The following is a 26,457-nucleotide window of genomic DNA, read 5'->3' on the forward strand; positions in this document are numbered from 1 at the left end:
TCAATAGGGAGGCTCTTTCCTTAGGAAAATGTCTCTTCATTTCCCTCTTGGTTAGGAAGAGAGAGTGCCTGCCCCCAGTTCTGTTGTGGGAGTTAGACACTACAGACACTACAGACAAAACCTGAGAGAAGGTAGCATACAGTCCCTGGTACTAGGTGCTGATGAATCAGATAAAATAAATGTGGCAGTTACCAGCATTTATATTTTGTTCTAGTTACTACTTTAGCATGACCAATAATCTCAAAATGTAGCAGCTTAACACAATCATCTTATTAGATTCATTGATCCTGGGCACCAGAAATGGGAAAAGGTATAGTAAAGATGGCTTGTGTGCTCCACAATGACCAGAGCCTCAGCTGGGAAGACTCGAGGTCTTGGTTGGGATGATTGACAGTTGGGGGCTGGAATCCTCCAGAGGCATCTGCAGACAGATGTCTGGAAGTTGATGCTGCCTAGAGCTGTTGACTGTGTTGTGTCTGCATGGGTTTCTTTTATGGCTTGGGCTCTCTCCTTGCATGGCAGCCCTGGGGACGGCTGGAATTGTTATAATACTTGAACATCTTACATGACAGTGCAGGATTCTCGTGATGGTATTCTGGTGGGCCAGGTGAGGCAACCAGCCTGGGACGTGAAATGGTCACTTCCACTACCTCCTACTTGTAACAAAGGAACTACTAAGACTGCCTAGTTTCAATGTGAAAGGATACAGACCCAGCCTCTCGATGAGAAGAGTGTTGAAGAATTTGTGATGTGTTTTTTCAAACATCATATATAATATTTAAGTTTTTTTTTTTTTTTAAAGATTTTACTTATTTATTTGACACAGAGAGAGACCGGGAGAGAGGGAACACAAGCCAGGGCAGATGGAGATGGAGAGGGAGAGGGAGAAGAAGAAGCCGAAGCAGGCTCCTTGCTGAGCAGGAAGCAGAACCCTGGGATCATGACCTGCGCTGAAGGCAGCCACTTAAGGACTGAGCCACCCAGGTGCTGCTATAATATTTGAATTTTTTAAAAAAATTATTTATTTATTTATTTGAAAGACGGAGATCACAGGTAAGCAGAGAGGCAGGCAGAGAGAGAGAGGAGGAAGCAGGCTCCCCGCGGATCAGAGAGCCCGATTCGGGGCTCGATCCCAGGACGCTGGGATCATGACCCGAGCTGAAAGCAGAGGCTTTAACCCACTGAGCCACCCAGGTGCCCCAGTATTTAAATTCTTAAGCCTATTTGAGATCACCTAAGGGAATGGGTGTAGTTAGAAGAGAGGGAAGGCTCAAAGACTGGCCCTGGAGCATCCCACTTTTAGAAAGCAGAAAGAAAAGGAGGACCTGCCAAAGAAGACTGAGAAGGAATGGCAAGTGAGGTAGGAGAAAAGTCAAGAAAGCATAAAAGCAGAGTGAAAAAAATTGTTTCAGAAATTAACAAGGCAGTAAACAAGTGTTGGAGAGGATATGGAGAAAGGGGAACCCTCTTACACTGTTGGTGGAAATGCAAGTTGGTGCAGCCACTTTGGAAAACAGTGTGGAGATTCCTGAAGAAATTAAAAATAGAGCTACCCTATGACCCTGCAATTGCACTACTGGGTATTTACCCCAAAGACACAGATGTCGTGAAAAGAAGGGCCATCTGTACCCCAATGTTTATAGTAGCAATGGCCACAATCTCCAAACTGCAGAAAGAGTCAAGATGCCCTTCAATAGATGAATGGATAAAGAAGATGTGGTCCATATATACTATGGAATATTATGCCTCCATCAGAAAGGATGAATACCCAACTTTTGTATCAACATGGATGGGACTGGAGGAGATTCTGCTGAGTGAAATTGGTCAAGCACAGAGAGTCAATTATTGTATGGTTTCACTTACTTGTGGAGCATAAGGAATAACACAGAGGACACTGGAAGTTGGAGAGCAGAAGTGAGTTGGGGGAAATCGGAGGGGGAGAGGAACCATGAGAGACTGTGGACTCTGGGAAACAAACTGAGGGTGAGCCTGGTGGTGGGTATTAAGGAGGGCATGTATTGCATGGAGCACTGGGTGTGGTGCACAAACAATGAATTTTGGAACACTGAAAAAAAAATTAAATTGAAAAAAAAAAAAGGAAAGGTGTTTCATTTAAGGGGGGCGATCAGTCCTGTTGAGTACCTCTAAAAGGTCACATGAAAAGTGGGCTTAGGATCAATGATCATTGGCTTTGATAAGATGGAAGTCCCTGCTAACCTGGACCTGGATAATTTCCACGTGTGGTAACTGGATTCTCCAATTCTCACTTCTTCAGCTGCCAGCCCCTGGGTGTAGGCCGTGTCACCTCCAGTGTCACCTCAGGCCTGAGAGGAACACACTGGCTTCGTGGGCTTGGGTTTTGTCATCACATATGGCCGTGGAGTCTTGCCAAATGTTCCCTGTTGATGGAATTTACAAGAGAAGACCACCTCTCTTCTTAGTGTTCAAATTTCCTAAATAGGTCCAATAGTGGACACTATCTAGACAGTAATGTTTGACCCAAAGCACATTTTTGAAATTTCCATTTATGGTAGAGCTTGTTTATGCAGAGCTCTAATGAGAAGTTTAAGCAAGAGATTTAAAGATAGATAAGATCCATTGATGAGCAAACGGGACATTAGTCTGTGAACCTAATTAAAGTTGCCCTAGATGAGTAGGGTTTGGTTGGTTGGTTTTTTCACCTTTTTGAGGGATTAAAAAACAAAATAAATCTGAAAAGAGAGGAGTGAAAATTTCTCCTATGTTAAAACCAGGCACTTCAAAACCACTTAATGTTTGTTCAGAGATAAAACATTTGTTTTATCTTTTTTTTGTGTGTGTGGTAGTTTGAGTAAAATCTTGTTCTCCCTTGTCTGTTTCCTCAGCCCTGCTATCACCTGTGAAATCATTTCCCAGAATTATGGTTCCCTTGGTTCAAAAACATAGGTGATTTCTGGTTACCCTGACACATCATATCGGTTTCCCTCTTTTGCCTGAATGTCCATTTCTAAGGCCCAACTATGTGAACAGACCACTCTATTTTCCAGCTTCTTGGTTACAGTAGAATTCTGCACTTTCAGACCACACTTGTGTCATCTTTAAAACCCTGGGCCCTCGGGGCACCTGGGTGGCTCGTCTGGTTAAGCAGCCGGCTCAGGTCATGGTCCTGGGGTCCTGGGATCTAGCCTCGCATTGGGCTCCCTACTCAGTGAAGAGCCTCCTTCTCCCTTTCCCTCTGCCTGCCACTCTGCCTACTTGTGCTCTATCTCTTTATCTCTCTGTCAAAAAATAAATAAAATCTTAAAAAAAACCCCAAACCAAACCAAACCAAAAAACCCTGGGTTCTGGGGCTCCCTGACTGGCTTCGCTTAGCTGGTAAAGGATGTGATTGTTGATCTTGGGGTTGTACGTTTGAACCCCATGTTGGGTGTAGAGATTGCTTAAAAATAAAATCTAAAAATAAATGCATGAATAAATACACAAATAAAACAAACCCTGGGCCCTGGCATGAGCTGGGTGGGCCTGGTGTTGACCCACAGGTCCTTGGTCACATGCTAGCTGTGGATCTAAGTTCCCTAGACCTCGTTTTCTCATCTATGATATGGAGATGATAATTTTTCTACGTCCTATGCTTATGATGATTGAATAATGTGTCCAAAGGACTCAGGACAGTGTTTACCCACTGCCAGTGTTCTGTAAAGGAAGCAATTATTAATTACAAAGTCTGCCTTTTTCATAAGGTAAAGCCTTTGCAGTTGGTGTTGCTCATGTTGGGAGCCAGATGTGAGGTGAGGACAAGTGGGGTTTCAACCTCAGAGAGTGATAAAGCAGGAAGATCATTTGCAGGGTCAGAATGTGCTGTGTGGAAAGGGGATGTGATATGGCACGCCCCACACTTTGGGCCCTGCTCTCCTCCAGCCATCATTCTGGAGTAAGACACAGCAAGGTAAGGGTACGGTTGGTGGTTACAAATATTTGCTGGTGCCTGGATTCTCTTGCTCTTAGGTTAGAATCAGAGGAGTAGATAGATGAAAAGAGCTTGCATTGGAGCCTGGGCTTAGTGACTCCTGTCTTGTCCTACTCTTTTCACTTTGCTCTCTTCTGGTCCCATTCTGTCTTTTCTTTCCTGAACAGTCTGAATAATTCCCAGCACCTTCGTATAAAACTTCTGATGATAATTTCAAAAAGATCGCGTACATCTGATCTGCAGGTCCCTGAGCAGAATTTCACAAAGAACTCCTCCAGGCTCCTTTCCCAGAGAACACCATGCCACTCCGGCTTCCCAGGAACACTTCAAGCGCTGTGGGGCTGCTGGGGCTGTGCCTTTCTTTGGCTTAAGACCGGTTTCATTAACAAGCATGTTCACACTTCAACCGGAACATTTAAAATAACACCCGCACAATGTGTTTAGTGCCTAGTTAATTATTAAGTCTCTGAGCTTGAATTATTCAAGCCAAATTGATTGGATTCAACCTTCTTCCTTCTCTTTGTGCCTTTTTTTTTTTTAAATAAAAATAAGTCCTCCCCTTGACTGTCTAAATAATGTGGAAAAGGTTATTAAGCAACCATCAATACCCTGGACTGTGGGTGGTACCCAACTGCTAACAGAATAGGTAGAGGGGACTGGCAGATTTACTGTTCTGTTAAAAAACATGTATCTGTATCTTACATACTTCCCCCGTTAATTAGTATTCATGGAAACCTCACATATTTAGGTTCTTTTAAGCTTGTCTTTACAGTTATTTTCAAGTTGGATAGGTAAGTATCTTGGAGTCAGTTCTATGGTGGAAAAGCTGAAGAAAGGGCTTCTTTCTTGGCTACCCCACCTCAAGGTCAAATGGGATTGTTAAAATGTTTTGGCTTCACTATTAGCAACCATGTTGTTGAAGAACCTTTGTTGAGCTGAAGAGATGTTCATAGTATATTGCTAGGTGAAAAGAGGAGGCTATAAACCTCTCTCATTTTGTGTCATTTTGTTAAAATGCGTGGGAAGAAGCCTTGCATAACAGACACCAAAACATTATTATCTGTGTTAGGATTAAACATTTCGTTTTTCTTTTATTACTTGTATAATTAGACAACACACACACACATAGACGTCATGGCCAGAAATGATTCACCTTTTGTCTAAGAGTCACTCATGTGTTAACAGCACATGGGAAATAATACTGTCCTTATTTAAGCCAGGCTAGTGTAGACGTCGCAACCGTAGATTTCACGGGAAATTCATAGTGTTTTGTGAATCACAGAAACTTGAATGATTTCCGTTAGCCTTCATTTCTTAGATTTCATTTCTAGTTGCGCCTCAGCTTCCATATTACTAAGCGGTAAAAAAGATGCAATTGTGGGCATTAGCAGAAAACATAATTGGCCCATGGGCATAGGCAGGAATATAAAATAATCATATTTCAGAGGAAAATTATAAAGGAGATGGCAATTTTGAGAGGAAATGACGGAAACGCAGTGACCCAGTTTGGTGATACATTTCACTGCGGGGCCTTCCATGCGAAATTAGTAAACAGGTCTCTTCTGAAATCAAGACTAGAAAACACCTGGAAGAAACACCTAAATGCTTCAATGCGTCGGGGGCCGTGGCAGCCAAACGACTTGCCGCTGCTGCTGCTGCCCAGCATCTGCAGTGCCACTGGGGCCCATGTGCGGGGCGCGCGCATGTGTGCGTGGGCGCGCACACGGGGGCCGGAGGTTCGAAGCCCGCGGAGCCGGGTCCGGACTCCCCGCATCCGCTGAACGCCTGTAGGTGGTAGCCGTGGCGGGGGACGAGCAGGCAGCCGCTGGAGTGGTTCCGGAGGAGGAAAGCCAGTGGTGCGCGCAGGGAAAGTTTCGGGAAGAGAGATGGGCATTGTGCCCTTGGCACACACTCTCCCGACTAGGACGGTAGCGCCCACAAGTGTGTCCCTGCATTTGTCCTGGGAATGACACACGAAGTGGTGTAATTAGACACCCGGGGAACGGTCAGTCGGCTGAGCTCAAGCACCGCATTTGGCGGGGCGGGTGGTGCGCAGGTGAGGGGCGGTAAGAGAGGCACGGTCCTCCGCAGGTCTGGCGGGAGCCTGACGCCGGCTGCTCCTGGAGGGCGCCCCTCCACCCCGAAACCCAGAGCAAACGCGCGGGGCAGGTGGTCCTCCGAGCGCGCCGGGCGAGGCCCGCTGGCGGTCCGCACGAGAGGCCTCCGCGGGTCCTCCTGCATCCCTGCGTTCCACGTCGCGGTGGCCACGGCCCCGCCGGCTCCGGCCGACCTGTTGGGATGGGGGTGCAACGGCTCGCGGCCCGCTGAGGCCTCCGCTCTGCTCCGCGCGGGCGCGGGACCGACCCCCGCTGGGCCAGCGGACTCGGACTCGAGCGAGGGCGGCGCACGGAGGGGGCGGTGCGCTCGCGCGCGCCCGCGGCCGGGTCGCCATATTGGATCCGGGCGCGGTGGCGCGCTTCGGGCCGGCGCGCGCGCGGCGGGGGCTGGGGGAGCCTCGCGGAGCCCAGGGCGCGAGCGCGCCAGGCCGGGAAGGCGGGGGAGGGGTGGGACGGAGAGGAAGGGAGTGGCTGCGAGCCCGGCTGCCGCAGCCTCTGCTCGCCTCAGCGGCGGCACCCACCCCTCCTCCTGCGCCTCGTCGGGGAAAGATGCCCTTAGCCCCGGGGCGTGAAGAAGGGGGAGAAGGAGCCGCCAGCGTTCTCTGAATCCGGACCCCCACAACCCCCCGCCCGCCCCGCGCCAGGGCGTCGGGAGCCTGGGGCGGCCGAGGGGGGAGAGCGGCTGTCCGCCCCGCGCGGCGCAGGCCCCCGGCCGGCGACCCCCGCCATGGGGCGGGCGCCGGCGGCCGAGTAGCCGCAGCCCCCGGAGCCGGGGCGAGCGCCGCCGCAGCCCGCGCTCCCGTCCCGGCCGCGCCGCGCGTCAGGCCCCGGCAGACGCTGCGAGGGAGATGAGGAGTTTCGACCGGAATCCGCGGGAGAGACGACTCGCCGCGGGGCCGTGAGAAGGAGGACGCCGGGAGGAGAAGGGAAGAGCGTCCTCCGGGCGGGACCGGGCGGGCGGCGAGCCGAGGGGCTGCCTCGGGGACCTCGCCCCCTCCCCGGCCGCCGCCGCCGCGCCGCCGCGCCGCCGCCGCCGCCGCCGCCGCCGTCGCCGCCGGGGCGCTCTCCCAGCGGCGGGCGGCAGCCTTTGCAGCAGCGCCGAGCTTTTCCCTCCCCCATGTACCTTCTGGGGCTTTCCTCCCTTTTCCGTCTTCCTCCTTCCCGGGAAGTGAATTGCTGATGCGGATCGGACCCGATTCATTAATGATGCAGCCGGATTCGTTGCGGGATTGTGTTGCACGAGCTGAATTTTGAATGAAGGAGAAGAGTTGTATTTTGTTTTCTTCTTCTTCTTTTTAAAAGAAGTCCTGACTCTTTGGTTCGCTGTACTTTTAATTATTATTTTATTTAAATATACGACTTAATTGTATTATTCTTTTTAAGATGTTTTAGAGATCTATTTTATGCTAACTTTCCCTCCCGATACATGCATCTGTGCGGGATCGAAGACGCTTCGGTGACGGGAGCTTCCTGGCGTGTCGGGGTGTCATTCCGTACCTGCCGTGCACGACAGTGGTGTGCGGGACGAAGGGTTTATTTTTAAAACCGCACCTTGTAACATTTAGGATCACACACTCGTAGTGCAAACCGTAATACTCACTGAAGGGAAAAGCGGCGGACCCCGAAGCAGACATGTCCGGGGAAGTGCGTTTGAGGCAGTTGGAGCAGTTCATCTTGGACGGGCCCGCTCAGACCAATGGGCAGTGCTTCAGTGTGGAGACGCTGTTGGATATACTCATCTGCCTTTATGATGAATGCAATAATTCTCCGCTGCGAAGAGAGAAGAACATTCTTGAATACCTGGAATGGGGTGAGTTTGTGTTTTTCAGTAAGCTCCCTGGAGGTGGGCGCTGGGCTGTAATGTCGCAGGGGAGTTACCGTGAGTAAGCTGTCTACTCTCATCAGTATGTAGATAGGCAGATAGATGGCCCGTGTACCTTGTGTTTATAACAGAGACTTAAATAATGGGTATGGTACGTACATTTAAATGTATGTGCCATGAAGGTATAGATACCAATTATTCAGGATTTTTTTTTTTTTTTTTGGCTAAGTTTTTGGTAGATATTTTCCCAAGAGTAAAACCGTGCGATTCAATTATTGCCTCTATTTAAGGTGGAATTTAGGAGGAAGAACTTACGTTTAGACGTCTATAGTAAGAGATTTTGAACAATTCTGTGATGAGCAAAATGGATTATTGCTCACAGTTGCCTAACGCATGGCGGAATAACACACATTCAGCTGAAAGGTATTTATTGGTGGAAGCATTCCTTCCCGGTCTTTGGAAATCACTCTTGAAAAGGGGAGGAGATAGTCAAACGTCTTAGGTCAACAGGAACTGGAAGGTGGTGATCTCGGGATTTTTGTTTTCATCTCCCTGTGGTACAAGCAAAGGAAACTACTAAACATGGGCTTTCCCCAAACTGTCATGTTCTTCAGATAGCATGACATAATAGTTAAAAAATTTTGTGATAGTAGTTGGTGGAGAATGTTTGGGAACAGCTCCCACTTGAGGGTTAGATGGGCTATAAATTTAATGCAGATCTAAACCGGTGAGATTTTTGTCTCCATTTCCCGAAGAGATGTGATTTCCAAGACCCGCTGTAGTGCCATAGATCAGAGATGAGCGCAGACGCTCCATGTGACCTTCAGGCTTGAAGGCTTGGTTTAAGTTCTGTTTCCCGTGTTACACGCGAGCACATTCCAACATCCAGCGGCTCTGTTGGAACAACACACATCACCACCCACACCTGTGTTGGTACATCGGCTTTTGAGGAGTATTCGCTAAAGAAGTGTTTGTACCTTTGGAATATTAATAATTATAGTTTGTTGGAAAATGTTTGTCCTGAAATGTCTTTGTTCCCAAGTAAAGCTGTATTTCTTGAAGTAAAAGTCAAGTGGTGACTATTTTGTTCATTTATTTTTTGATTTGAAATTTATGAAAAATTAGTTGGTCAGAAAAAAAAATTAGTTGGTTAGGTAGATAACTCATTCAAGATGGCCTATATAGATAATAACTTTATCCAACTTGCCAGTATCAGAAGTTTTCTAACAAGTTGATGTCATGAGGTATTTAAAAATGTGTGTGTGTGTGTGTGTGTGTGTGTATGTGTTCATAAATGTGAACAGGATGATTTTTACAAACAGACCGCCAGGCTTATACTAGGAATGTAAGAATTCTAAACTATCTTCTCTCTTAAGACTGAGACAATTTTGATTGACTTTGGTACTGGTTTCATATGTTTTTTATTTTATTTGTAGAGTAAAATATTTTGCAAAACGTATGTTGTTTTGCATTCCATGTTTCCTAGATTCAGAGATTTTTTTTTTTAGTGTTTTGAAAATTTAAAGAAAAAGTTTAGGTACTTTTAGAATTTCAGTTCTTGAATTAAGTACCATAGGGACACTCTTGACTATGATCACGATTATCATTTAGTAACTGTTCTTTCTCCTCTACAAAATGATGGGAGAACTCTATGTGTGTACCAGTAATAAATATGATTTTAAAATTGTGATAAAAGAGAAAATCGTATCCTCAGTTGCCTTTTGGTTGAGTTTACGTAGTTTCATGCAAGAAGGTATTTTGCTGTTTTACTAGAATAATTTATATTTTTTCACCAGAGATGTTTTCTTGGATTTTGTTTCTTATATCTCTATTAAAAAACTTGCTTATGCATATTTAGTTTAAGCCAAAAGTCAAGTAAGTATTTGGCCAAATATACTTTATTTTTCTTAATATGTTTTGAGTATTTCAAACCAGGGACTTTGCACAGTTTTAAAGTAAGTTAAGTTTCAGTGGTATCCTTCGTATTTTGCCTCCTTAGAAGTCTGACAGGATGTAACAAAAATGTACAGTCTCCAGTAAATTTGTGTTGTTTTTCTCAGTAGTACAGAAAAAGAGTCTAGAATTTTTAAGGAATTAGTACGCTGTTGGGGTAGGCAGTGTCTAGTCCGGCATTTTTAAGTGTGAGGTCTCAAAAGTGGGAGTTACCAACCATAGACATTTGGGTAAGGACTAAGAAAAAGTTAAGAATGGAAAAGCTGTCAAAAGATGTATCTTGAGTGGTGTATTTATTATTTTTAAGTTATTTGAGAATTTAGGTTAAGAATGCCACTCTGTTCCTCCATTTAAGTATTGAAATAAATCAGTTGTTGTTTGCGTTGAACTTGATTGCTACATTTTGGGGATATGTCCTATGTTATTCTTATCATCTAACATTATATAAAGAACAGATGAAGTTTCCAGATAGTGAAATGACCTCAATTTAACTTCTTAAACATTATTTTTTTAGTTGGTATTGGAAATTTATAGGGATTGTTCATTGGGCTTAAATATGATAATTCTGATTTGCGTTAAATGATACATTTTTTAGTTTGAGTTTTAAAAGACTCAGTGTTTGCAACAGTAGAGCAGTAGTAGTTAATACTCTATTACATGGTGTATATTTGTGTTTGGCTGTTTACATTAATGAATGTGTCATCTAGTTATGCCTTATTTTTATGATGATGATAGGCTACTTTAAAAAATAGAGTCAGCCAAGGTTCTGTCTGCCTTGCTTCCTTTCTATCAGTTTCACTTTATTCCTAGTTATGGTCCATTTCACTTTTACATTGGTATAGTTAATGTTTTGTTCATTACAGTATCATGACAAAAACAACTGATATTTTACTCAGATGTGTTTTTTTTTGGTCGGGAGGAGGGCAGCATTCCTTGCTTGTGCTGATGGCTTGAGGGAGGAAATAAGTAAAGCTTTAGAGAGGAAGAAGAAATTAAGGCAGTGAGCAATAGAGTAAGGGGATAAGAGTACCTTAAGGCCATGGACCACTTAGATTTAATAATATATATTTTCTAGTTATATCCAGTAAGATTTGAAAGACTTTTGTGTCCTTGTTTTTTAATTGGTGAAATGATAATGGTTTGAATATTTGTTTATAAAGTAATAGTTTTGATGTCAGTAGTATATAACCCTAGAGTAAGTTACAATACAGTTGTGGAAGTGAGAGTAACGTTTATATTATAAACTTATTTGCTAACAGTGACTAAAATGAGTGCATATTTCATTGAATTGGCTACCCTCTACTTTGAAATAGGAAATTGGAATTTTAGGTAATTCTTTACCAACTTACTTAAAGAATACATGTAGGATAATGTTACTCAATACAAAAGAAGCAAGCAAGGCTATCTGTATACTTTTTTTGATGGTTTCTGAATCTTGCACTTTGTAATATTTCACTTAAAATTATCCTAATATAATTTTATAGGTTATTTAGTGTATGCACACAAATACATCTAAATGATTAATAATAAGCTTGTTACTAGAGCACTTCAGTGGCTACTGTGGTTTAAACTTTTCACTGGGGTAGTTTTAAAGCTAATTCACATTTTTTCAGGTGCGGGTCAATTAAGTGAGGTGGAAATGCCTTCTTTAGAAGTATCTGAATCTTTTCTAGGACACCTGGTTCTTCACATCTGTGGCTCCTTACTAGCTTTATGTTAGTAGAATTTGTCATACCAAACCATCAAAGTGTTCGTTTCATTCAGATGATTAAGTTTATTTTTAAGTCCTCAGGATTGTCATAAATGTCATTGGAGATACAGATTGCGCACTTCTTTCCTTTATACTACTCATCTATTATTCTTTTCCTAAGAACGATAGTGAGGAAGTAGAATTTTTTGACCTAAGACGGTGCTGGTACGTGGTAGAAGCAAGTTCAATAAGTAGTGGCTATTTCTTTAGCAGTTCTCTTTTGTTTCTGTTTTTAATAGAAGTATAGCTAACACAGTATTATTTTCAGGTGTGCAATACAGTGATTCAGCAATCTTCTACATTACTCAGTTCTCCATTAAGATAAAAGTACTCTTAATCCCTTTTATCTGTTTCACCCATACCTCCCATCCAACTTCCCTCTGGCAACCACCACTTTGTTCTGTGTTGAAGAGTCTGTTTTGTTGGTTTGTTTCTTTTGCATTCGTTTGTTTTATTTCTTACATTCCATATATGAGTGAAATCATTTGGTATTGTGTGTGTCTCTCTCTCTTTGAAGAATTTATTGCTCTGTGAGAATGGGCACGTTAGGAGTAACAGTTTAAGAATTTTAGGAATTTATTTTTCATATGGATATATAGGGCATACCTTAGTATAGCAGTGTAAAAACAAATAGCATAATGTTGGGAATTTTCTGAAATATTTCATAATTCCTAGGAGTTGATTAATATTATAGAATAAGCCCAGGCTATTTTAGGGTAAAGGAACCAAACTTGGTATGAATTAATAATTATTCTACTCTTCAATGGCAGTCAAAAAATTGCTTTGAAATCTTTTCTCCTTTGGCACTCTTACTGCCAGTATGTTGTATATAATAGTCCATTGTATTTCATCCTATTGATTTTGATGGATTTTAAAGTCAATTTACTAAGTCCAACCAGCATTTAAAAAATTAAATAGACCAGAATAGAAAATTTCGATGACATCATGTTTAGAAAGAATAAGTATTTTCATGCAAAACTCTTGTGTCTTCCTGTATTTCTACTATAGATTTGAAACTCTAGTGTAGATGAAGAAAAGTTTGAAGATGAGTTTGTAGATGAAAAAAAGTTTGAAACTCTAGTGTAGATGAAGCTAAAATATGTTGTTTGACAGCAAAAGGATTAGAGACCAAGTTCCTTCCCCCCGCCCCCCCAAAACTGCACAGGATAAATTTAGGGACAGACTTAAGAATTTAAAGAAGAGGAATTTAGGGAGGAGCAAGAAACTTGGAAGGAGGGATGGAGAACGGGAGAAAGGATGACTGATAAAAATGAGCATGAATATAGTGTTTTCCTGGGTTGCTACTTAAGTCTGCACTGTGAATAGGTATGTTTAGTTCACAAGAACTTAGTGAACAGAGAAATTGACTTCACGCCTTTGTTTTGTTTTGTTTTCTTTCTTTCTTTTTTTTTTTTTTTTTAAAGATTTTCTTTATTTGACAGAAAGAGGGATTGCAAGTAGGCAGAGAGGCAGGCAGAGAGAGAGAGGTGGGGAGAAGCAGGCTCCCTGCTGAGCAGAGAGCCCTATGCGGGGCTCAATCCCAGTACCATGAGATCATGACCCGAGCCAGAGGCAGAGCCTTAACCCACTGAGCCACCCAGGTGCCCCAACTTCACTCCTTTGTATTGTGTGAGTCTTTGATGGTTCATTTCTTTTTCCTTTGACGTTTTTCCTTCTCTGACTTTGGGGTCCTGGATGTTGGCTCATTGATTGTCAGAGTTGGAAGTTTGTTGAACATGAGGGATGATCATATGACTTGTAGATATTGGTATTAGTTTTTTGGTTATATCTTCCCGTTACTTCAGATGAACTCTAGAGTAGATGCAAGTGAGAAGGATTTGCTGCTTCCATCGATTTTCTGATCCCTTCCTACTCATGAAACTACCAGTGGGAGTGACTTCAAGTTTTCAGAAGCTATGGCCAAGAATTGCTCTGCTGCTTTCACTGTATGTTAATGCGTCAAGAATTTCTTTACATAATTTTTGTTTTTGAATGACCTCACTGTAAGTATAGGTCATCCCAGATGTAGGAATGGCGATTTTTTTGTTATCACTGCATACAAAACTCCTTTGTAGGTCAAGAGAATTTCTTTCTCTTCCCCACTGAGCTCCATCAGAGCACTTGGATCACTCTTCCCAGTATTTGCTTTGTTCTTTCTTCCTAGTGTCCACCTCTTTTCCAGTTAGTACATGGGGAATGGCTAACCTTATATTGGCTAACCCCCTTTCTAATGCTTCTTTAGCTGCTGCTGTAGGAAGGCAGCACTTTAGCTCTTGTGGTAACAGAAGGTATGAAGATCTGGCTCCCCATTCTCCCATCTTGCTCTTTGACCCTTAATTTTTTCCTCCTATGAACTGTTTGGTTCTATTTTGGAATTAGGGCTTCTTCACTCTAGCCCCATTCCTAGTTTCAAAATGTGTTCTGGAAACCCAGGGGATATTAATAGGTGCTTGGTGGTAAGGGAGGGAAGGGAGATGTTTATGTGGCTAAATAAATTTGGGAAGCTATTTTAAACAAAATTAAACATCAGAAATACTGCCAGTTATCCTAGAATTTGTACAGTTGGTATGATTATAGAACCATATTTTTAAAGAATATCTGGAAGATGTATGGCAACCAGTGTTCCATGGAATACTCTTTGGGAAATGCACTTTCAGTACGAGGTAATGGTATTCCTTGTATGAGGATTAGAAATAGATAATTTTGGGATACTGTGTGGTTTGAGAGAGAATCTGAATCTGAATAAATTTTCTTTTACTTAGTGGTTGTGGATTTTTACTTGTCCTTTATGTGATAGTCCTGCGAACTGAGAGAGAAACTTGATCATAGTGGTCTAGCACAAGTGTGATGGTGATGAACAAGTACATCTAGGAAAAGCACCTTATAAAGTAGAGTGAAATTAGATATAAAGTAATGAACCAATGCTATCAGCTCCTACAGTCTTTGAAATTACTGAGAAAACTATTTATGACCTTTTTTTGGTCTAATTAAACTTGCTTTTCAAGTATAGGAACTCACAGTAAATACAGAAATTCTCACTTTATCTTTTGTAGCTTTAGTTACTGTAGTTGTTTATATGTTGCAAAAGTGTTTATCTGAAATAGTTTTATTCATTACTTAGTGATATTTAAGAGGAAAAGATCAATGATTTGGCCAGTTTTAGAATTCATTACCATACTAAGTGTTGTTTTTGTAAGTTACAGTGTTTTAACTAAGCTATTGGTTTCAGACTGTTGAACTAGTGTGGAATTTCCATATTACCTATAACATATGTATGAAGCTATGGGTTTCAAGTGCCAGCACCTATTTATATCTGGTGTAAAGAAACCAGAAAATACAATCCTTTTATTAAAGAGAAAAACATATATATATAGGCATACCTTGGAGATACTGAGGGTTTGGTTCCAGACCACTGCAATAAAGTAAATATCCTAATAAACTGATTCAAATGATTTTTTTTTTTTGGTTTTCCAGTGCATGTAAAGGTTATGTTTACATTACTGTGGTCTACTAAATGTGTAATAGCATTATATCTTAAAAAAGGACATACCTTAATTAAAAAAAGCTTTATTGTTTAAAAATGGTAGCCATCATCTGAGTTTTCAGCGAGTTGCAATCTTTTTGCCGCTGGGAGGTCTTGCCTCCATGTTGGTGACTGCTCACTGGTCAGGGTGGTGGGTGCTAAAGGTTGGGGTGGCTATGGCGATTTCTTAAAACAACAATGAGTTTGCCTCATTTCATGAAGGATTTCTCTGTAGCATGTGATGTTGTTTGATAGCATTGGAGCCGTGGGAAAATTTCTCCCAGAGCTGGAGTCAGTCCTCTCAAACCCTGCTGCTGTCTTATCAACTTAGTTTATGGGATATTCCGAACCTTGGTTGTCGTTTCAATGATCTTCACGGCATCTCCAGCAGAAGTACATGCCATCTAAGAACCCACTTTCCTTGCGCCTCCATGAGAAGCAGCTTCATCCGTTCGGTTCCGTCGTGAGGTTGCAGCCCGTCCGTCCCGTCCTCGGGTTCCGCTCCTGAGTCTCGTTCTCCTGCTCTTTCCTCCCCTTCTGCCGTGACCTCCTCCCCTGAACTCTTGAACCCCTCAGAGTCCTCCCTGAGCGTTGCAGTCAACTTCCTCCAAACCCCTGTGAATGTTGATATTTTGACGACGTCCCATGAATCACGGATGTTCATAATGGCCTCTAGAGTAGATGAAATAGAAAGGTGAATCCTTTCCAGAAGGCTTTTGATTTACGTTGCCCAGATCCGTCAGAGGAATCCTGTTCTGTGGCAGCGGTAGCCAAATGAAATGTAGTTCTTCAGTATTAAGACTTGAAAGTGCAAATTACTTCATGATCCATGGGCTTAGAACGGATGTTGTGTTCGTGGTCATGAAAACAACACTAATCTCCTTGCCCGGCTCCGTCAGAGCTCTTGGGTGCCCAGGTGCATTGTCAGTGAGCAGTAATGTTTTGAAAGGAATCTTTTTTCTGAGTAGTGGGTCTAAACAGTGGGCTTAAAAATCTTCAGTAAACCAGGTTGTAAACAAATGTACTGTCATCCAGGCCTTGTTGCTCTGGTCACAGAGCACAGGCAGAGTAGACTTAGCATTCTTCTTAAGGGTCCTAGGATTTCTGGAATGGCACCTGAGCGCTGGCTTCCCCTTAAAGTCACCAGCTGCACGAGCCCCTCACAGGAGAGCCAGCCTGCCCTTTGAAGCTTTGAAGCTAGGCATTGACTTCTCTCTGGTTGTGAAAGTTCTAGATGGCATCTTCCAGGGCAAGGCTGTTTCGTCGACATTGAAATCTGATGTTGTATGGGGCCGCCTTCATGACTTCTCGGAGCTGGATCTTCTGGAGAACTTGCTGCAGTTTCTTCGTCAGCGCCTGCTGCTTCAACTTGCACTTCTGTCCAGACGACTTCTTTCCTGAAGCCTCGTGAACCAACCTCTGCCAGCGTCAGACTTTCTTCTGTGGCTCCCTCACCTCTCTGAGCCTTCCCAGAGTTCAGTCAGGGCCTTGCTCTGGGTGAGGCTTTGGCTTAAGGGAATGTTGGCTGATGGCTGTGTTGGCAGAGGCTGACGGCTCTTCTGTCCAGACCACCGAAGTGTCCTCCGTATGAACTGGAAAGCTGTTTCGCTCTCTTCTCATTCATGTGTTCACTGGAGTAGCACGTGTAGTTTACTTCAAGAACTTTTTCTTTGCTTTTGTAAGTTGGCTGTTTGGTACAAGAGGCCTGGCTTTTGGCATGTCTTGGCTTCCAACATGACTTCCTCACCCAGGTAAATCATTCCTAGTTACGATTTAAAGTGAGAGGAGGCTTTTCCTTTCACTAGAACACTTAGAGGCCATTGTAGGGTTTTTCGCCAGCCTGATTTCAGTACTGTCGCATCCCATCATGGAGAATAGGGAGGCCCAGGGAGGGGGACAGAGACTGGGCGAAGGCCTGTTGGTGGAGCAGTCAGAACACACACATTTATCGGCGGAGTTCTCCGTCTTCTGCAGGCATGGTTTGCAGTGCTCCTAAACAGTTACAACAGTAACATCACAGATTACTGGTCCCTGGATCACCACAACAAATGTGATAATGAAAAGTTTGAAATACAGCAAAATGTGACACAGACACAAAACAAATGCTTTTGGAATAATGGTGCTGACGTAATGTTGCCATATATCTTCAATTCGAAAAAAAAAAGAAAAAGAGAAATAAAGACTATCTTGGAAGCACAATAACCTGACGCTGTGTCACAGTGCCTTTGACATTCACTTCATATCACCTTATCTCGTAGGCATTTCATCATCTCACGTGGTCACAAGAAGGCTGCGTACAGCACAATGAGATATTTTGAGAGACTCCATTTACAGCCATTATAACTTTTATTACAGCATAGTTTTATAATGGTTATATTTAATTATTAGTTATTGTCAATCTCTTACTATGTCTCATTTATAAATTAAGCTTTTTCATAGGTATATACGTATAGCAAAAAATGTAGTATATATAAGGTTCAGTACTCTCTGCGGTGTCCCGGCTGAGGGGGTGCTGTCCTGGAACAAGGGGGGATTTTGGTAATTGGTGCTGTTTCAGCCCAATGTGAGCAGCTCTCTGATTACCATAAACTTCTCTGGATATGAGGGTGGCAGATAATAAGACTAGAGGATAATTCTGTTTGATTATTTAAAGACAAATTGCTTATAGGGGGACAGATTAATTAGCTTTTCTTCTCTCCCCTCTGATACACATTTATTTTTCCCTTCTTCCCCGTCAACACTGTTCTTCTCTCCCCAAATCTAATTATGCTTGAAAGTACTTCTTATGTGGTTGAAAACAGTCTTTTTAAGAGTACATGTGAATTAGTTCAGTCATGTGCAGTCATTTAACTTTAGGTTTTATTTCAAATTGCTTAAACATCACTGTAGGCTTAATCAGTGGAACCCCCCCCCCACCTATTCTGTTTGCTCTATTCATAGTGATAAAGCTTAATTAAATTTACTTAGAGTTTCCATGGTGAAGATCTGCAAGTGGAATACCTCAACCCGAAATATTCCTTTCTAAACGAATATTCTGGTAAAGAGCAAGGGCTTTGGATTCAGACTGACTGCTTTGGTTATTGGCTGTATGATTTAAGCAAGTTACTGAGCCTCTCCCTGTTTTATCATCTGTGAAAAAATGGACATAATAGTAATAGCTTATTTTGCAAGAGGTTGAAAGTTGATTTAGGTTTATTCCTTTTCTGGTGATTTATATTTCCTTTTTTTCCCCCTGGTTTTCTTTTTCTTTTTTTTTTTTGAGTCTTATATATTCATTTGAACGAGAGCAAGAGAAGGGGAAAGGAGTAAAGGGAGAGGGGGAAGCAGACTCCCCACTGACACCCCCCCCCCCGCCCGATGGTGGGGCTCTATCCCAGGACCCTGGGACCACGACCTGAGCAGAAGGCAGATACTTAACTGACTGAGCCACCCATTTGCCCCTTTTATCTGGTTTTCTAAGTTTTTGTCTAGCATTATGATAAAGGAAGAACTAAAACACTATTGTTTTGGTAAAGTTTAATTGGATTGTGTAGCTGTATTAATACTGGGATATATTTCATCAGTAACAAATACTTATCTCTTACTGATAATATTTTATTTAAATGATATTGGCATTGGAGATGTCTTTCATTATGTGACTGTGCCAACAGCATCTTATTCCTTCTTTTAGGACAAGATATTTTGCATTGAACATCTTGTTATTAACTGAACCATTTTCAGCAGATATCAAGCCAGTACCTATTCTTTGCATCACCAACAGCAAATATTATTACATGGCTAGTTATGTTTCATTTTTATATTTATATAGCTCCAATCTGCAAGTGAGTTGTACAGTTCTAGACCTCGACTCAAAAGATGAAAATAATCATGAAAGATCATTGAGGTATTGTTCACTTAGGACTTTTTGTGGATTAAGGGTTATGCAGCACCCGTAAGTACATGTTGTGGTCTAGCAGTAAGTATGAAGAAAATGAACAGTATACACTAGTGCTTTCTAAACTATATTTCAAGGGATATAAATGAATATTATGAAGATTAAGAGTTCAGTGAATATGTAAGATTGAGAAATAGTTTTATTGCATCTTTGGCTATTACAAAACTCATTGTCAGAGTAAAAGTTTTTTAAAAATTGTGCTGTAGGGGCACCTGGGTGGCTCAGTGGGTTAAAGCCTCTGCCTTCGGCTCAGGTCATAATCCCAGGGTCCTGGGATTGAGCCCCGCATCCATGGGGCTTTCTGCTCAGCAGGAGCCTGATTCCCTTCCTCTCTCTCTGCCTGCTTCTCTGCCTACTTGTGATCTCTGTCTCTCAAATAAATAAATAAAAATCTTTAAAAAATTATTAAAAAAAAAGTTGTGCTGTACAGAAACCCTTTTTAACCTTGTTTTACCTAGAATTTGCCTCAGTCATTTGTCTCTTGAACCCTTTTTATGAGGAACTTGAACAGTTTGGGAAATGGCTGTGTACTAGACTCAGTAGGTGCCGTCAGAGCCTTTGAACTGCTCACGTGACAGAGGTTGTTACTAAAATCTATCACATGGTGTTTTGCATATCGTTGCAATTTATATCACACTCCAAAGGTGGAGGATTGAATGACTTGCCTTTATTCTTTCTCTGCTTAACATTTTTTAGCACTGCCCTCTGTAGCACCTAGAAGCTGTAGTCTTATTCGGTGAGCGTGGAGGTCTGCACTGGATGGATGGATGCGTGTTTACATTAAGACCCCCGTACATGATTTTGAATTCATGTGTGCAGTTACTCGTTTGCAGAGATGCTCCTGCTCAACCTAGTCGTTTCTGTTTTCAGTATAGCTTGATCGTTTTTCAGTGCAGCTGCCTCTCTAAACATTGCATTGGTCCAGAATTCGAGAGACTGTGTGACGGTAGGGAAACAGAACAAAGCTAAGCAGACTTTATGAGGGTTTGGTAAAAGCAACATAGTTGTTCTGCTGCAGCCAGGATCCCATCCTTAGATATCTGGTGTACTGGGAGTGGCTAATGCCCCAAGTTGCTTTATTAACAGCAGTTAAGCATTTATATCTGTCCTAAGATTTAAAAAAAATGCTTGTTTAGAAAGATGAGGAAAAGCTTGCAATGGCTAAAGCCCCACTTTAAGATTGTATTGCTAGCTAAGTATGGCTTTGCCCTGACCAAAAATTATAACTAAGAAGCATTTAAAAACAGACTGAAAGCTCAGGGATATAGTCAAGCTGACATACTGGTATGATACCATAAAGTTTCTCCATGCTCCATACTTATAAAGATTTTCCTAGAGTTTTGGTTAAAGCCACAGTAGTGTTTGCAAGTCTAGTGTGATTTCTCTTTCTGCCTTTTTGCTGCATGCCTTTGTAATGTGTCACCCCATTTCTCACGGATGCGTGCTAAGTTAACAGTTTTCCCCCCCTTGCTGTGTTACATTGCAAGGTTATGATTAAGTATGATCATTTTTGTTTCTTTAGCCTGTGTTCCTGTGGTGATCTCAGTTAAGTATGGGTTATCCTGATTTTATTCAACTTCTGTGTCTATCTGGCTCAGTTGACTTGCCTGTATTAAACATATCTAAATGGATCCCATTTCTGGATCTTACCTTATTAATCATGCTTTTGTTTCTCCCTAAATGCTGAGTAATGTATAACCTCATTATTACCTGTGTCCCTAACCTGAAAATATTGTGAATCGTACCCAGGGCTTTTGTTTATTTTTTACTTTATTTTTTAAAAGATTTTATTTATTTGAGAAAGAGAGAGATTGAGAGACAGAGCAAGCATGGGGAGGAGCAGAGAGAGAAGGAGAAGCAGATTCCCCTGCTGAGCAGGGTGTCTGATGCGGGGCTCAATCCCAGGACCCTGAGATCATGACCTGAGTGAGCCAAAGGAAGATGCTTACTTGGCTGAGTCACTCAGGTGCCCCAGGCACCTGTTTAGTAGATGGATTTTTAAAAAACACAACGTGATCCTTTGATCATATCAACATCCTGCTTAATATCCTACAGTGACTACTAATAGTTTTTGGAATGACATTTAAACTCCTTAGTGTGACATACAGAATTTTTAACGATACAGTCTTTGTCTGTTTTCCTCATCTTTTTCATCACTTAAAAAACCCCACAAATTTGAAACAAAGAAAAATTACAGAAAAATTGCAAGTGCAGTACAGTGTCTTTCCCTCTGAACCATTTGAAAATATATTGCCTATTGATTTCCTATCATTCCCAAGTATGTTTGTGTGTATTTTGTATATTTTCTTATATAACCATGATGCAAATATTAAAATCGAGAAATTGACGTGTTACTATCACTATCATCTAATCATCAGGCCTCATTCAAGTTTTGTCAGTTTTGCTGATAATATTTTTATAGAAAAAGTTCAGAATCACATGTTGTATTTGGATGTCATGCCTTTTAGTATTCACTCAGTCTGGACTAAGTCTTCAGACTGAGATTTCTGAAGATTATTGGCCAGTATTTTGTAACACTTGTAGTAACACTAAATTTGGGTTTGTTTCCTCATGATGATATGTCTTTGGCAAGAATATCCCAGAAGTGATCCCATGCAGCCCTTTTATGGACATCCTTTTCATCTAGTTCGGCCTTCAGGATCCTGCTCTGGTCCGCCATGGTTTCTGTCCCCACCTGTGCTTACTTTGATCTTCCCCACCTGGTGGGAAAAATATTTATTTTCCATTCTCACCTTTAAAAAACTTATTTTTTCTTAAAGATTTTTTTATTTGTCAGAGGGGGAAAGAGAGAGTGCTTGAGCAGTAGGGGGTAGAGGGAGAAGCAGGATCCCCACCAAGGAAAGAGTCTGGTAAGGAACTTGATTCCAGGGCCCTGGGACCATGACCTGACCCAAAGTCAGAGACTTAACCAAACAAGCTACCAGGTGCTCCTCACCTTTAAAAAATCTTTAAAAATTCTTTACATAATTCATATATAGTGAAATTTACTCTTTTTGGTGTATATTCTGTGAGTTTTAACAAATGTAGAGCTCTAGCGCAGTCAAGATGCAGAGTATTTCCATCACCAACAGCCCCCCGACCTCCGTCCCATTCTCTGGTATTGCCCTTTTGTACCACATTCAACTGTTGCTGTAGCTGTAATGAAGTGTTGTCTCTACTACTGATTAAGGCACATCTTTGACTATTCCATGACTTTTCTCTCATTGGTTAATTTGTTTGGAAATTTGTTTTCTATACCACCCCCTGATCCTCCTACACATGACACATGGTAGGCATTTGGTAATGTTGATTGAATGAATTAATGCCGTTATACTTGCTGTAGACAAGACTGAAAACAATATATTTGATTTTAAAGCATTGCATGAAAATCATATTTTTGTATGTCCTGGACTTCTTTTCTCATTGGTTTATGTTATTTTATTTCAAAAGTGATTGTATAAGTAGTGGTTTATAATCCCCTCCCTTATCAGTTGACAATCGGTAAACAAGTATTTCATGAAGTAAAGATAAGGAGAAGAGGGTGCTTAAGGAATAAGATAAAATCAAATTTTTAATTTTTTAAGTTAAAATTTTTTTACATCAAGTATGTAATGTTTAATCTTACCTGCACAGTGTCTTATAAAAACTTTTTGAAGTCTGGTGATTATGAGTTGAACACACAAATATAATTTCATTCTCATCTATAGTTAACTAAAACTAGAGTAAAGGAATTTTTAAAAAGTAGTAAACCTTCACAGATGAGAAAAACAGGAGAGATGCTGTAGCAGTGAAATTACGGAAGCCGAAAAGTGGGCAGATGAGCGATCTGAGAAAATTGAATCCTCAGTAAGAGTGAAAGCTGAGGGCTTACCCAGTTTACTCAGCAGAATCCTCAAAAGTCTTAGAAATTGGTCTCTTAAGGAACCTCTGAAAGTTGAGGTGTGGGTGGGACTAAAATATGGAGGAGTGACTGAAACTTCTGTAACCAATAGGAACTCTCAGGCTCTTCCCTACTGTGTGCCAATGGGCTACTACAGTCTTTGCTCCCCAGAGACTGGGTGGTTATTCTCAGTTAAATAGAGATTCTCTGGGTTGAGTGATATTAGATGTAGTTTAGGGTGGGCATTTCCTACTGAAAATGGGGTTAAAGAAATGTTTATTTACTTCTGCTTGGCTCCCAGAATGCTGACAGCAGGACTTCATCACAGAAACAGATTTTAAGGGGTGCCTGGGTGGCTCAGTAGGTTAAGTGTCTGATTCTTGATTTCAGCTCAGGTCTTGAACTCAGGGTCGTGAGTTCAAGCCCCACTTTAGGCTCCATGTTGAGTGTGGAACCTACTTCAAAACAAAAAGATTAGCAGAGTTTTCTTGGACATCAGGGACCCTTTAATAGAGGGCTGTGGCGGTCACAAGACAGTGACAGTCCTTGTTCCAGAGCTTCAGATCGTCTTTTCATTTTCTCATACTTAATATGGGATGAATAGAAAAGCATGAATAGGAAACCAAAGATTGTCAGTTATCCAAGGAAAGTCTCTACTGCATAAGGCATAGCTCCAAACGAGCAAACAGACAAACAAGCCAAAAAACAACTTGTGCGAAATAGACTCACTTCAAAAACAAAACTATGAATATTCTCAGAGATTAGAGAGGATCCTGAAACAAATCAGCATGTCATAAAAAGGAAAAAAAAAAGAAACATAAGTTCTTTGATATTAAAAATGTGATAGCTAGAATTAAAACCTCAGCACAAGAGTTGGAAAGTAAAGCAGGAAAAGTTTCTCAGAAAATAGAGCAAAAACTGCAAAGAGAAAAGACATAGAACATTATAAGCCAATTTAGGAGTTCTGAGTAATAATCTGAATTATAGGAATTTCAATAGGGAGAGCAGAGGGGAGAAATTCATCAATGAAATAATTCAGGAAAATGTTCTAGAACTGAAGGTTATGAGTTTCTCTGTAGAGGGGCCCCACCCAGCACAATGGATGGAAATAAACTCACATCAAGACTCGCAGTCACTACGCTGTGGAATTTTCAGAACTTGGGACAAACAACAGACCCAGAAAGTTTCCAAAGAGAAAGAAAACAAAGGATCAGCAATCAGAAAGGCTTTGGACTTCTCAGCAGCAAAGACTGGAAGCTAAAAGGCAATATTAATGTTTGAAGACAAATGATTTCCAGCCTGAATTCTGTACCCAAGTTCTTAGTCAAGGGTGAGAATGGGTTAAGGTCATTTTTAGACATGCAGGTTTTTAAAAAATTTACTTTCTGCAATCAGTGGACTCCCAATAGGGTAAGCAGCCCCCCATCCAGGCTTACTTAGGACCGAGAAGTTGTTCCATATTTGGGACTTGAGCGAAAGCCAGGAAGATCCTAGACAGACTGATGAGGAGGTCATCCTATCCCAAGTGAAACAGGAGAATGAACTAGGATGAGGAAATGTAGGCTATAGGAAGCAGGAGGCCCAGTACGGGAGAGAGAAGAAGGGGTTTGCTAGGATGATGGTGAAGGGAGAATGCAGAATAGCAGCTTTGCACGCAGCACTGAGGTCAGTCAATCCAGACAGGAGAGACTTCTACACTGATGTGAATAGACTTCTTGAGAGGAGATTTGGAAGTCTGGAGAGTCTGGGGTTGTTTAGAAAATGAAACAAATGTGAAAGCAATTATTAAGAAAATAAAAACTTGTATAGTAAAGAAAAGTAATAATTTATATGGTTATAGTAATGGAAGCACTGAATTTCAATCTAACCAAAATTTAGTGAGGATGGTGGTGCTTACTGGGGCTTGATGTTTTACTTTTTATTTTTTTAAAGATTTTACTATTTGAGTGAGAGAGAAAGAGACTGTGTGTGTGTGTGTGTGTGTGTGTGCGTGTGTGTGCGCCAGTGTGTGCATGCAGCGAGGGGGCGTAGGGGGAAGGAGAGGGAGAGAATGTCAAGCTCTGTGCTGAGTGTGAAGCAACGTTAGGGCTCGATCCCACGACCCTGAGATCAGGACCTGAGCCAAAACCAAGAGTCCAAGGCTTAACTGATTGAGCCACCCAGGTGTCCCCGATGTTTTTCTTAAAGTGACAGTCGAATCAAACTAATAAAAATGACAACTTAAAAAATAGCTTTAGTTTTTGCAGAGTCAAAAAGTCCCAATTACCTTATTCTTCTCATGACCTTATTTTCAAACTTTTCTAAGTCCTGTAACTGAGGAACTCAGAACTGGATACAGTAAAGGGGGGATTTAGAATTTGTCAGGATATTCTTCGAGCAGATCAGTCTTTCTTTCTTCTTTAGTGATAATTCTCATAGATGGTAATTTGTAAATAGTATTTATCTACCTGGGGAGGGTAGTTTATTCCTGAAAGAGCTGTGTGGGATAAATTCTACGTATTTCCTGATACCCAGATTCTTCAAAGGTTACCCCAGCATACACATAGTACTCATTGTTTGTGGAATCGGACACAGACCAGAACTCTAACAGCAGTAAGGACAAAATAAATCACACAAGTGACATATATGGTGGATATAATGATCACTTCTGTCAACTAGTAAGCAACTAGGTACCGGGAGAGGGGCCATCAGAACTCCAGTCAGATACACAGCTGTTAAGGCAGCTCTGTTTCAGCAGTACTCAGCTGCTCTTGGGTCTTCTGAAATCCAAGTTGGTCCTTGCAAGTGAAAAAGAAAAAAAAGCCTCACATTAAATGAGTCTTCTTGTAATGAATTTCACCCATTCACAGAGAAGATGTTTTTGAAACCTAAATGAGCTCTCCTTTTCATTTCTGTTTTAGGGCTGAGTCAAGAGATTTTGTTTCAGGGGGTTGCTGAAACATAGGCCTAACTAGGAAACTGGTCTGATTTCTGGCTGCTCCTGGGTCAGATTTCGTTTTTAATGTGAACATTAAGATGCATATTAAAAAGCACACCCCAAACAAATCATTATTGCGTTATGGCTGTGGTCTGAATGTTAGTGTCGCTTTTAAATTTGTACGTTAAAATCCTAACCCCCAAAGATGATGATGGTCTTTGAAGGTGGTACCCTCAGGAATGGGACTAGAACCTTTATAAAGGAAAGGGGCCACAGAGGACACAGTGAAGCGGTGCCAGCTTGCCACCAGGAGGAGGGCATTTGCTGGAGTGCAACTGCGCTGGGGCCTTGATTGTGGAGTTCCACTGTTGCAGAACGGTGAGAAATACATTTCCGTTGTGTATAAGCCATTCAGTTTGTGGTAGTTTAGTACAGCAGTCCAGAGGACCGAAACATTCACATAATACTTTGTTTCCTTGCATTAGATGTTCTTCTGGTTCGTTTGTTGACTGCTTCTGTTCAAGGTTATTTTGATTGTTTTTCACTTTGTATAGTCACTTATTTTTGGGGGATTGTATATTTAAAAAGTTCCAAGAAAAATAAATAAATACAAAG

The 26,457-nt window shown here is 41.8% G+C and overlaps 1 protein-coding gene across 16 annotated transcripts in view; it reads left to right on the plus strand.

The window, feature by feature from the left end:
- The first annotated feature begins 6,538 nt into the window (after window positions 1-6,538).
- The window catches only part of CDC42BPA (CDC42 binding protein kinase alpha), a 310,389-nt gene continuing 290,470 nt past the window's right edge, over window positions 6,539-26,457 (plus strand). For 8 of the 16 annotated variants that reach the window (XM_044267088.1, XM_044267092.1, XM_044267089.1 and 5 more), the window contains exon 1: window positions 6,539-7,873. In XM_044267088.1, the coding sequence (XP_044123023.1) occupies window positions 7,696-7,873 (178 nt within the window). In that variant the 5' untranslated portion in view covers window positions 6,539-7,695. The remainder of the gene's footprint in view (window positions 7,874-26,457) is intronic. The other 8 variants (XM_044267096.1, XM_044267101.1, XM_044267099.1 and 5 more) reach the window with 1 other exon arrangement.

Source organism: Neovison vison, chromosome 10 (genome assembly GCF_020171115.1).
Source record: "Neovison vison isolate M4711 chromosome 10, ASM_NN_V1, whole genome shotgun sequence".
Classification (NCBI taxonomy): Eukaryota; Metazoa; Chordata; class Mammalia; order Carnivora; family Mustelidae; genus Neogale; species Neogale vison.